This window comes from Poromitra crassiceps, assembly GCF_964638095.1.
Source record: "Poromitra crassiceps genome assembly, contig: HAP1_SCAFFOLD_220, whole genome shotgun sequence".
Classification (NCBI taxonomy): domain Eukaryota; kingdom Metazoa; phylum Chordata; class Actinopteri; order Beryciformes; family Melamphaidae; genus Poromitra; species Poromitra crassiceps.
In genome coordinates this window covers 1-13699 of record NW_028152171.1, presented here as the reverse complement: position 1 = coordinate 13699, position 13699 = coordinate 1, and the positions used below count along the sequence as shown (strand labels likewise).

Below are 13699 nucleotides of genomic sequence, written 5' to 3'. Positions count from 1 at the left end.
CACACCTCAACTGTCGCACCAACATCACCAGTAAGTTGTCAAGCAGCTTTGGTGTATACCTCATGAAGGCACACATCCAGTAAGCTCACTAGGGACCGCATGCAGTGGTGTATAAAGTACCGTACTAGAAAACCACACTTAAGTAAAAGTAAAGATATCTTCCCAGAAAAAGAAGTCTGAGTCACTCATTAGAATATTACTTGAGTAAAAGTCTTAAAGTACTTTCTGTACTTGAGTATCAAAAGTAATTTTCTGATATTAAATGTACTTAAGTATTGAAAGTAAAAAGTACAAGTAAATGCTGCAAAAAAAAATCAAGCAAAAGACATCCCTGGGCTTAAATGGAAGTCTATTTCTTCTTCTTGACTTTTAGAGCCGCTGGCAAACAACGTTATGTTGCATTACAGCCACCAAATGGAATGGCGTGTGGATCGTGATTAACGTAACTTGCAAACTAGGAGCACTGATCGCTTGCAGGCTACGCAATTTCTTCTGATTTTACTTTGTAACTAAGATGCTTGGGGGAAATGTAGTGGAGTAAAAGTATCCATTTTATTTGAGAACTGTAGTGGAGTAAAAGTGAAAGTTGACAGAAATATAAATACTCAAGTAAAGTACAGATACTCCGAAAAAATACTTAGGTACAGTACTTAAGTATTTATACTTAGTTACATTACACCACTGACCGCATGGAGTCGACACGGCAAGGGTTATGGTGTTTTTCACGCCTTAGATTAAAAATACAGGGCTGCACTGTGTGCCAACAGTCATACCTGGCAAATGCTATCTGATGCATCCCTGTAAATGTGTGATAATAAAAGTCACTTACGCAATGAAATGTGACATATATGGGTCAACAGAATGCATGTCAAAGCGACATGACGGGGGAATCATTTCTTTGATCGTCATCTGGGCGTTATTTGATGAGCAAAATGTAATTTGAAAGACTGATGCAACACTGAGGCAACGCAATCTTGAGATGCAAAATGCTTATGCCGCCTAACAATCTGATCCGTGCCAGCTAGCATTGCTTTAATATACAGTAGATACAGTAGGCAGGTCCAGTCACTGACAGCTGCTGTAGAAGTCAGACAAACCTTTATCTGTGTAGAGTAATATAGACGTGTACTTTCTCTGCCCAGAGTGTACGTACAAACAGTGCATCAATAGTACATCAAGTTATAAAAATAAATAGACTTTATTTTTATAACTTGGGGGGGGGGGGGGAGGAAATAGAGAAACCTTGACTATGAAGTCAACTCTATGCTGGGGTGATGAGTAACATTAGTCTGAGTGGGTTAAATTTAGTAATTTTTTGTAGTGTTTTGGGTTTGGGTCTGCATCAGATAAAGAGGCATTGTTCCCTTCTGGGATTAGCTCAAGAAAAAAAACATTTGAGAGGAGGTGGGCTGTTAACAAATAAATAAAGCAGTGAGTGAGTGAGTGAGTGAGTGAGTGAGTGAGTGACTGAGTGATAGGGGTGTCAAAAATAATCGATTATAAGATGCATCGCGATGCGGACCTGCACGATTCTGCATCGATTCACAAATGTCAAAAATCAATTATTAAATTTTTTTTTTTTTTTTTTTAATATAATCAAATAAAATATAATGGAAGTACATGCAGTTGTTTATTTTAATTATGGATCATAATACAATGCAATTCCAAATGCACTTTTATTTTAAAAGTAGCCACACAGTGAGAAAAAAGAAAGTGAGAAAAAAAATCATGTATTCGGGAAAAAAAGTGATGCATCGATTTAAGATGCATCGAGATGCATCGATAATCGTTATCGAATCGAATCGTAGCCCTCTGAATCGTAATCGAATCGAATCGTGAGGCCAGTGAAGATTCACAGCCTGAGTGAATGAGTGAGTGGGTGAGTGAGAGTTGGGTGAGTGAGTCAGTCAGTGTATGGGGAAGTAGAAATATGACACTGTGCATTCTGACTGACGACCACTAGATTCACAGAGAGAGAGAGAGAGGTACATTCTGACTGACGACCACTAGATTCACACAGAGAGAGAGAGAGAGAGAGAGAGAGAGAGAGAGAGAGAGAGAGAGAGAGAGAGAGAGAGAGAGAGAGAGAGAGAGAGAGAGAGAGAGAGGGACTCAGGGTGTGTGTGAGTGTGTGCATATAGGTGTGATTTTACATATGCACTTGCATCTGTGGCTGTCTGTCTGGCGTTGAAGTGGGGGGCACGACAAAAGAAAAAGAAAAAAGAAACAAAGTATACATGGCACAACTGCTTATGCTTCAAAAGATATTACATAAGATTTACCATTTAATATTCTGAATTCTTTACATCATGGGGCAGAGCAATATGGTAAGAATAAAAGCTCCTCGACACTTCGGAACAAGCGAGAGTAAAAGCCTCCACAATAATTAATAAAACACCACATAATAAATAGAACCTGGCATACATGTCAGGTATTGTACTATAGACCAGTACAAAATGTCCGCATGCCAACATTGCCTGAATACCAATACAGGATATTGCACAATGACGCGCCTTAATCTGGGTGTTGCACATTGCACACTGATACTAAAATAAATTAACAGCAAATCTCTTTGTTTTCTGAAGACCACAATAATTACCCTGCAAACTGCACTGCACAGAATAGGCGTGAACTTGTTGCACTCAGTGGTTGGCGATAGCAGATGTCATCTGCATGCAAGTAAGATGTCCTTCAATTCTTGCGATTGCCAACCTGAGAGATGGACAAAGCTACCAAAAAAGCTGAATGCTAGATGCTACACTAAAGGCTACACTAAATGACAGTATGTGAAGCAGGAGGAGGCTGAATTTGACCACCTCTGTAGAAGTACTATAAAAGCCGACTGGAGCCAGTACCCTGTGCGTAGTTCCGTTGCCAGCGCCAGACAGTGGTAGCGATAGGTGGCTGGTGTCCCTCCTGGGTAACGTTTGGGGCTGGACATGACTGACCTGGGACAGAAACCGTAAAAAGCAGATAGTGAAACAGGAAAAGTTTGTAACAGTTCAGAACATTGGCATTTTGTACCTTAGATGAATTATCAGCTGATATTGTAAATTTAGCAACACTGCTAATTATATCAAGCTGCCATATAGATAACATAATAACACCTCACATCATTAGCATAGGGCAGTGTTTCTCAAACTTTTTCAGACCAAGGAGCAATGAAAAAAACTCGGGGACCACCTAACTCCCAAAACATCCCCAAAAACAATAGGCCTACTACTTCAACTGTAAATTACAAATTACAGGCTAATTAAATGACAAATAGCAGTACAATTAATCAATTTTTGGCTTCCCACAATTATGAAAACAAGATAACCGATATAAAAAATATATAGTCATTTATTTTAGTTAGTCCATTTAACTTTTTTTTTTTTTTTTACATTTATTTCTCCTGTTCAGTTCAAATATATTCAAAGTTCAAAGAAAGTTTTTTCAAGTTCAATAAATGCACAATGTTGCCAAAGTCAAATAGGCTATCTTTTGCCATCTTCAAGTTGCATTCGGTGATGTTTTTGTGTTCAAATAAGTGTTAAATGGCTCTACATTCTGACAGCAATCACTGAAATAGAGTGTTTGGTCAGTAACTTGGAACTCCCAACCACCCGCTGTACTCTGTCTCTCTCCTGTAGCCCTGCAGGCAGAGTGGACGTATCTCCGCAACCGTAAGTGGTAGAGAGTCAAGGGTGGTGGCATTGGATTCGGGGTGAAAAAATACATATAGTCCTTTACCAGCAATGTGATCTGACCTTGAGTTTCCCAGAAAATGTAAACATTTCTCTGATTGGATAGTGGGAGGTAAAAAAAAGGAAAAAAATATAAATCTACTCGCGGACCACTAGGGGACCACTGTTTGAGAAACACTGGCATAGGGGCATGGTCAGTATTGGCCTACAGCACCCCAGTTCTCCAAGTGAAGTCAGTGTGACACTAAAGACCTAGCAAAGGAAGAGCAGTATGGCAGGGTGAGGACATCACCACCCAAACCCACTCACATCGCAAACATACTGAGCTTCAGCTGCAAGCTGTGGGAAACCTTGTGCTTTGATGACTATGTCTGCAACCTTCTCTCAATTACCCCATTTCTAAGTAAAGGGGAAATGTGCAAGGCAGGTTGTTCTCCTTATGGAGTGCATTGGCTGAGGCATTTGGGGTGGAGGAAAAAAAATGTTTATTCAGTGTTTATTCTATTTATTCTGTAACGATCAGTAAATGATAGGGGTGTCACAATATATCGTCCCACGAAATTTCGCGATAGTAAAACGTCACGATATGTATCGTTGAGATGAAATCTCATATCGCAATTTTTTTTTTTTTTTTTTTTTTTTTTTTTTTTTTTCAAAAAATAGACTAAGAAACGTCTTTGTTTGTTGAAGTTCAATGTGTGGAAAGTAGTTCAGTTGAACAAGTCTCTGAAGAGACACATGAGAAGTTATACAGGAGAGAAACCATTCAATTGAGTTTCTGGCAAAACTGTTTACTTGACAGGAAAAACTGAAGATGCATAAAAAATAGATTAAGAAAAGTCTTGTTGTTTAAGTTTGAAGAAAAACTGAAGATGCATAATGAGAATTTATACTGCTGAGAAACCTTTTAGTTCAAAGTAAATCTAAGTGACGGTGTAACTCATTCTATTTCAAGATAAGCCTTATCTCCAATCTCATGTTTTTTCTAGTTGTTATTGTAATAACAATTTCCCACAACAGCATGTTTTGTATTTGTGCATTTCAAATAAAATAATACTTTTCCAGTCATATATTGTCATTATTCAAGTTTAAAAAAATATGGTTAAAATCGTATCGTATCGTATCGTTATCGTGAACCCAGTATCGTGATACGTATCGTATCGTGAACTGAGTGTATCGTGACACCGCTAGTAAATGAACACCTGCTGTGTTCACGTTTCGGCGCCTCACCTTGCTGGAGGCGTGTCCACGGGCTCGGCGCGGGGGCTTCCAGGACCTCTCCTTGGTGACGCCGTTGACATAGTAGCATCGCCCCGTCGCTGGGTCCCAGTACTGCTCCCACATCTCCATGATCTGAAGAGGCTGCTGTCCTGGATCAGGGCCGGGCGGCTCTAGGTGAGACTGTCGCTTCACAGAGTGGACTTCGGTGTAGAGGGGGGAGTCCTGCCAGGACAGCTGGGGGATGTAGGATTCTGTCGGGACCTGTAGGTAAAAGGTGGCAATAGGACCTGAATGATCTGCATAATACATGGCAGAAACACAACATTACAACTCACTGCTGTTTTTAATGGAGGGGGGATAAATAAATAAATAACTGCCTCACGGTCGTATGCCTCCGCCAACAAGTCCAGACTCATACAAGCACAAATACCTTGAAGCCCGCGGCGCAGTGGTGTGGCCATTCAGCCTTATCTTAAGGCAATGTTTGGGGGTACCTCTACAACACGGCTAATCATTTTCAACATAGGGTGTAAGACAACATAGGGGTAGGACCATTACCCCTACACTCCCATCACCCACACATACCCCTAGCGACTCCCCGACGTACCCCTTGAACCCCGACTCTCTACGACCTTCCCAGCACCCACATCCCCCCCAGCCACTCTGCCTATCCACCCCTCGAACCCCAACTCTCTGCGAACATCCTATCTCTAGTTACAGCCCCTAACCCTGTCCCCTTACTGACCACGCCCCCTCCCACCACCCACACCCCCCTAGCCACTCCCCCAACCCACTGCTTGAATCCCTAAGTACTCTCTACGACCTTCCTATCCCTAAGCTACGCCCCCTTTTCCCCAGCCCCGCCCCCTTCCTTGACCTACCCCACCCCCACCCCCTCCCACCACCCACATCCCTAGCCACTCCCTCTACCCCCCCCCCCCCCCCTCGAATCCTGACTCGTACATACGTATAATGTACGGACAGACGGACAACCTGAAAAAAATGCTCCGGCAGATGCATAAAAACTATTGTTTGGACTTAACTAGCCTATAATAGTAATAATAATAATTGATTGCATTTATATAGCGGGGTTAGGGTTAGGGTTTATAGATACTCAAAGCGCTTCACATAAGGAGGGAGGGGGGGACTCAACTCATCCATCACCGATGTGTAGCACCCACCTGGGTGATACACGGCATCCAGTTTGTGCCAGAAGGCTCACCACACATCAGCCTATCACAGTGGAGAGTTGAGGACTGAATTTGCCAATTAAGTAATGAGGGATGATTGCAGTAAGTGGCCATGATTGAAGGAAGGCCTGTGTGGGAATGGAGCCAGGGCAGTGGGGTTACACTAGCCTGGGTCCAGGGCAGTGGGGTTACACTAGCCTGGGTCCAGGGCAGTGGGGTTACACTAGCCTGGGTCCAGGGCAGTGGGGTTACACTAGCCTGGGTCCAGGGCAGTGGGGTTACACTAGCCTGGGTCCAGGGCAGTGGGGTTACACTAGCCTGGGTCCAGACCTCCGCCCACTCCACAGTTGTGGAATAGAAGAGGAAATGAGTTTACGAGTTGAAAATTCAATCTGAATATCAGGCTTAGGGTTACACGCCTACTGACCACAGTCAGGACTTTGGTTTAACATCTCATCCAAAGGACGGTGCTCACTCACAGGACAGAGTCTCCGTGTCTGCCCTGGGGCATTTGGGGATATTATTCATGATGAGACCAGAGGGGAAGAGCACCTCCTACTGGTCCTCCAACACCACTTCCAGCACCAGTCTCCCATCCGAGGACTAATCACAGCCAGACATGCTTAGCTTCCCCATGAAAGACAGTCATGTAATGCAGGAGCTACTGGTGCTGGCCATTGACTGGTGCTGATGCTAACAGTATGCTAACAATAATGGAGACAATGTGTATGTTGTACAGTTTGTACATACAGCAGCATGTATGTTCATGCATCATTCATGTGAATGTGCATTTCAGTAAATGCATTTACTGAACACTAAACAGTATGTATTATTAGCATACAATCATGTTTCGTGCATATTGTACGTACGTGCCTACGTACATGCGTGCGTGCGAGTATATGTGACTGGTAGGACGAGGATGCACATAACGGGTATCAAAATAGCAAAGGATGTGGCTTAACAAAAATAGTCACCACAGTCAGAGAAAAACAGAAGCAAACAAAGTCCACATAAACCAGAAGGCCGATACGAGAAACGATGAAAAACCCACCACCTCTCTCTAACTAAAGAATGTGTGTCAGAGGTTGGATTAAGCCACAGTTTAATGCCGATGGAGAGGAATAAACCAACAGCTACGGACGGGGGGAGCTACAGATCCAATGACATAATGTGAAATAATATGTATGGAAGATCATCCTTCCATGAAATATAGACATCATTCACTGACAGATTGACTGGCTAGCTGCCTTGATCCCTGTTACATAACACATACTCATTTCAGATAATAATCGATGGAACGTGAACGTGTGTGTGTGTGTGTGTGTGTGTGTGTGTGTGTGTGTGTGTATGTATGAAGCACGTGTGAGAGGGGATGTGATGCATATAGTGTGCTCCAGGGGGCAGCACTGTTTTGATGAGCCATGTTCACCTGAGGCCACCTGCGGTGCTGCGTTACCTACACCTGACCTCAGTGTTACTCTCTAGGGCACATCAATAATAATTGATATATATTAGAAAAATCTGAATAAAAACAGTTTGATTTAGCATATTTTGATTTGCCGGTGAGAAGCACAGTGGAATATTCCAATTGATTCATTACATTTGAGCTGGAAATAAACCAAAAGATGGAACTTGAATTTTAACACAAGAATATTCCCTCAAGTGCGAGAAAGAGAGAATTTGAGTGTTTTGAGGTTAGAGGGAAATTGACCTGACATGGCTGTGGATATATTAATCCTGCTTACTGGGCTTAGAGACACAAGTGTGGAAGGCCCTCACAGAGACAGAGACAGAAAGAGACAGAGAGAGAGAGAGAGAGAGAGAGAGAGAGAGAGAGAGAGAGAGAGAGAGAGACACAGAGAGAGGGAGAGAGAGAGAGAGAGAGAGAGATCACAGCTATCTTAAATCATGGCATCGCTGGTACTGTACATGGTACGTCAGACTAAAACTCATTTTAGAAAGCTATTGGGTAGTGTGGCTGTGCAGTTTAACTTGGCTGAGACCATTGACGCGGAGACAAATAAGCAGATTATTCCTCTCACAGACAACGCCTTGTGTAACATCTTCTGACGTGATCCAGTGATGCTCTGACGTCAGGACAACGCTAACTTGATTGCTGCTCTGGGGGGGATTATTAAAGTAGTCGAGTACAGATGAAAACCCAATAAAATCCAAGCTACCACTCCAGCAGCCTGGTGGCAGGCAGACAAAACTCACTAGGCCTTTGGTAACACGTCATCCCACGAGGTTAGAGACTTTGGCAGAGACGGGGGAGTCAAATCAAATAGCCCCTGTAACTTAATTTAACTAGCTTAGCATGATGGTGTTTTGCTATAATTCACCTTCTCAGGTGTCAACATCTGTCTCCGTGTACCCATAAAACCGCTGTCATTTTCTGTAGTTGGTTTGATTACGACTTTGAATAGCAATGTGTTCTCACCGAACCAGAGGAACTGAACCAAAGGAGTAAACGCTCCTTCAAATAGTTCAAATAAACTGCTCAAAACATGCTTGCGCCACGAGTTTATCTTGGTTCTATGAAGCCCCAAGGTGGCCCAGATGTGGTGTCAAGACCTTTGAGGAACATCTCCAGCAGGTCACTAGGTCTTTGACTCTTCCTACCTGCAGATGGTTGTTCCTGAGGGAAGTTCCCGCCATGTCCCACTGGCTGCAGGACTTCTTGGGGATCCTGTGGCTGCTGAACCCACCACCGCCCACCTCGTCGTACGGGTTCTCAGGCAGGTTACTGGAGCTCTGGCTCCGGGTGATCGTGGGGGGCTCCCTGTGAGTCGGCGATGGCGCCGTTTGGCCCACGGAGGGCGCGGGCGACCCGGGGACCGTGAGGTGGGCTGAGGGGGAGGGGAAGGGGTTGGGGGCGTGGGTGGATCCAGACAGGGGCAGGGTGGGGAAGCGGCCTCCACCCATACTCGCACTGTGGTCCAGCCCTCGGAAGGCACTGTTATGGTTGAGGTTTTCCATGGAGCGGCAGAAGGGTTTGTTCACTGTGGGAGAGGAAACATGTCATCTGCAACGCTCAATCTACACAGAAGTTTTTCTCCGCATATTCCAGAACACACATCAATACAGAAGTACAGGTTAGCATTGTTACTGTTGTACAAGGCCGACTCAAACAGCCAAGACACAGAAAAGAAAAGTGTTTATTTATTCTGCCTCTCACTCTCTGTCCCTTTCTTGCTGTCATGTCTCAGCCACTCACACTTTACCTTGGTATTGTTGACTATAGGTAGAAGCTGTTGGACTGGGAGAAAGCGACACCCTCGGCAGTATCCTGTGGTTGGAACTCAACGAGGCAGACACGACCAGGTGACCATGCGAGGGCATGGGCACCTCCGTCACGTACGTGGCGGGTACATACAGCGGTTTGGTTTTACTGGCTGCCCCGATCCTCCTCACCTGCAAATTAAGAAGGAATACATTTCCTTAATGTTTTGCTATTTGTTCCACTTAAATCCACTTTGTTCAACCGACACAGCAGAATCAAAAGAAATTATCTTTTTTTTTGGTTTACCTGCCACCAGTCAGTGTTGGTCTTCTTCATGAGAATAAAGCGCTCGCCTTCCCGTATGCAGACCTGCCGCCCGTCGGCACCTCGGTAGTTGTAGTCATACTGGGCCTCGAGGACCACCGTACTGGGGAGCCCGCAGAACGCGGCGCCCCTGCTGGCCACCGCCGGCGCTGCGGCAGACTGCTGGTGCCCCACAGAGCGCCGCCAACTACCAGACAGCATGGCTCTCTCCACGCAGTGTTGTTCAGCAACCTCCCCTGGGAGCGTCTGGACGACGGTCGACGGTGGCGGCGACACTGGTCTCGTTGGCACGGCGCAGGTGTGAATGGAGCCCGGCCAGTGCCATGCTCTGAGACGCATATGGAGAAAAATGAACAGGTGTTTAATAGAGATTGAGACAAACAGACAGAGAGAGAGAAGGGGGGGAGAGAGAGAGAGAGAGAGAGAGAGAGAGAGAGAGAGAGATTAGGTTAGATTGATCACAACAGAAGTCAAGAGGACATGGCAATATTGAGATGACTGAGGCTGAGAGAGATGTTTGAAATGAAAACCACTGCGTCATAATTATATCATTGATGTCAAACAAAAGCTGAACGTGTGTTCTGGAGAGCAGCAAATGAGGCCAGCCACTTAGATTTGGAAATCATCAATCTGTTCTGTTTTCTTGCCCTTTCATTGCACAAGCGGTTATTTCACTTCCTTTCTGTCACAAAACCCAAAACAAAGCTAGTTTGTGCCAGGTTCTAAGAGGGACAAACAAGATGCATTGCACAATATGACATTACGATGGGAATAAAATAAAACTTTTGTCTTCTTGTCCAATATGCAGCTGACCGCTATTGCCAATATTTGCAACGAAGCAGAAGCCCTGGCTCTTTCCGCTTCCAATTTTGGTTTTGGTATGACGTACGTTAGTCAGATATGCACGTGTTTGGATGAAGATGAAATGTCACAGCATTCTTGTACTGTCCTTTCGTTCTGGTAGAAGTAAGATACCTGTGTATGTGAATGCCTCGTGCGTTTGGTGGATGTAAGGAGCGTAAGATACCCAAAATAGCATCTGTCTCTAACTTTCTGCCAGACGCATAGCAGTAACAGCTTCACTGCCTGCATACACATACATGCACCTGCCACCCACCCGTGTACACACACACACACTGTGTACACACACACACACACACCTGCGCGCGTGCACACACACACACACACACACACCTGCGCGCGTGTGCACACACACACACACACACACACACACGCACACACCTGCGCGAGTGTGCACACAGACACACACACGCACACACACCCGCGCGCATGTGTGCACACACACACGCATACACACGCATACACACACACACACACACACACACACACACACGCACGCCTGCGTGTGTGCACACACACGCACACGCACACAAACACACACACACACACACACACACACAGAAGCATCCCTAGGCACATAGCAACAGCGCTTCAGTCATGGCTATGCCCAACCCATCCCAGTCTGGGCGAGGAGAAGAGAGGCGATCAGTGAGAGCGAATCCCTGAGAGAGTGAATAGAGAAATGCATGTTCATGCTGGATGTAGTGGCTGAATGACCATTAACCCTGGTCGGCCTGGGACTGAGACAGGTGGGGGGTGGGGACAGAGAGGGGGATGAGATAGATTATATATAATATATATAGAAAGAGGAAACGTTTGAATGATATATACTGTACCAACCTGTGGAAGGAGAGAAGGAAATCAGGACTTGAAAAATAAGAAAGATAGGGGGGGGGGGGGGGGGGGGTAGAGTTAGGTGGAGCTGTATGAAATCAGTTGGAGGGGGGGGGGAGGTGGAGGGGGGTGGGGTTAGCTAGCTGAACCTTGATAATCCTGCTGTTATTAAAGCACAGGAATGAATCTGTGCGCACCACGCCAACAGAGAATGACAGTAATCTGTGCCAGCATATGGCGGACGCACGACTGCCTGGCTCACACAGGTAGACACGACAGACAGTTCACTGCAAGGCAGGCAGCACGCAGGGATATTACATCCAAATGTATTCTAATGAATCAAGAGACGTGCCATTGAACACTTGGACACCAGGTATAGTCTAGCTCTAGATAGAGTAGAGTAGACAGACATCTGGGTCCGTCACGTTGCATATGGGTGGATGTCTGCTCTGCACAACTGGCTTCATTTGTATCAGATTACTATAACAGCAGGGGTCCCCCTACAATTGGCCCACCAGGCCCACAAGGAACCCTGCCAGGCTAGAAAAAATGGCATGGGGGGGGGGGGGGGGGTGCTTTTACAAATCTCAATCCAAACCTTTATATTACAATACAACAAAACATACATTGGTGTTGACAGTCAAGTCAAGTCAAGTCAAGTTTATTTATATAGCCCTAATTCACAAGCATGTCTCAGAGGGCTTCACAGAGAATATGTCTAGCTAATTCTAGCTGACACAACAGTAGCGAATTACAGTAATAAAGATAACACATTGAACAATTGATAGAGAAATATAGAAAATATAGAAATACAGGAGAGAGCAGAGGAGAGAGCAGGAGAAGGGAAGGAGAGCAGGGGGAATGTGGGAGAGTGACGGGGTGGGGAGGGAATGGGAAATGTTGGAGGGTGTAGGAGGTGGGGAAGGAGCAAGAGGAGAGAGCAGGAGAGGGGAAGGGGGGGGGAGGAGAAGAGAGCAGGGGGAGGGGAAGGGGGGGGGGGAGAGAATGGGACAGTAACAAGCACTAAATATTACACCGTAACACCAAATATACATTAATTCAAATCAATCAATAAGCATTATGTGATCACTTTGTTTTAAGTCTTGAATATTGAATATACCTAGCGATCCAAAATTTTGAAAGCAAATATAAATCGCAGACCACCTTCTGCGCCATCTGACCGAAGCCGACTGCGGCAGTACGCCATCCCCGCTGTGCGCTGCGGGATGGTCGATTTAGGTTTTGTTTTTGGTGGGTACCACCAGGCCTGGAAAGAAATCTAGGGGAAACACTTAAGGCCCAATTATACTCTACAGAGCCTTCTGTCCGTACTCTGCGTTCATTTCGTGCAGATTTCTGTCTGTCATCTGAAAGCTTACGGATACGCATGAAACGGAGCAGAACCACACACACACACTCACACATTTGACTCTCTACTGCCCACTGGTGGATGTATTGCTTAACATGATACCAACGTGAAAGACGCATGGAAGTATGTGGGCAGTGACGATTCCACCGTTTGAAATGAAAAATGTTCGTATGAAAATGGAGTATAAATGAGCCTTTAACAGTTTTTTACACTTACAAATTTTGACCCGCCCACAAGTCAATTTTACATTTGTGTGTTTAAAAACATACAGAAATCCCACTGGGCTTTCAGCCAAGAATTTCAAATATGCTCATATACAAATCACTTAGGACATAAGCATTTGCATCTATTCCAGCCAAAAGGTGAATCTGCTACTGTTACATTACATTACATTACGTCATTTGGCAGACGCTTTTATCCAAAGCGACTTACAATAACACATTTTTGTCAGCAATAGAGCAATCAGCTATGCAACACAGTCTATGACAACTACAACTACAACCTCTGAAGGAACAGTATTACAAGTTTAGTTTAGGTGTGTTTTTTTTCTTTTTCTGTTCAAATGTGCATCAGCATCTGTGATAGCATTGACACTTGCCCATTCATCACTATATGCATGCTTTGCAAGACGTGGCGGTAATTTATTTTAGACATGTAACCATGTAGACATGTCCAGTAGATATTATGCTGACATTCTTTGTAGGAGATAAGAGATCATCAAACAATAAACGCTCTTGATGAACTGAAGAAGTATTGTTCTAGTGATTCTCGTGCTAAACAACACTACTACTCTGGAGGGACAGAGGTGAAGTCAGACACAAAGCGAGTGAGCAAACAGGAAACCTCATATGCACATCAAAGCTCAAACCACAGTTTGGGTCATATCCTTTCCATCGCGCCATTTGTTTTTTGCAGTAAGGTACTGTGCACAGTTCAGCAATAGTGATTTTAATCTGATTTTCCGTACTACATGTCTTTGTTAGTGTATGGG

The 13699-nt window shown here is 44.7% G+C and overlaps 1 protein-coding gene across 2 annotated transcripts in view; it reads right to left on the bottom strand.

Annotated features, from left to right (window-relative positions):
• The window catches only part of LOC310770747 (rho GTPase-activating protein 15-like), a 39271-nt gene extending 29382 nt beyond the window's left edge, over positions 1 to 9889 (bottom strand). For both annotated transcript variants that reach the window (XM_083663462.1, XM_083663463.1), the window contains exons 1-5: positions 9627 to 9889; positions 9322 to 9511; positions 8720 to 9099; positions 4917 to 5168; positions 2856 to 2948 (exon numbers count right to left, since the gene is read on the bottom strand). In XM_083663462.1, coding sequence (XP_083519588.1) covers positions 2856 to 2948; positions 4917 to 5168; positions 8720 to 9099; positions 9322 to 9511; positions 9627 to 9845 — 1134 coding nt within the window. In that variant the 5' untranslated portion in view covers positions 9846 to 9889. The remainder of the gene's footprint in view (positions 1 to 2855; positions 2949 to 4916; positions 5169 to 8719; positions 9100 to 9321; positions 9512 to 9626) is intronic.
• Between the last annotated feature and the right edge of the window lie 3810 nt (positions 9890 to 13699).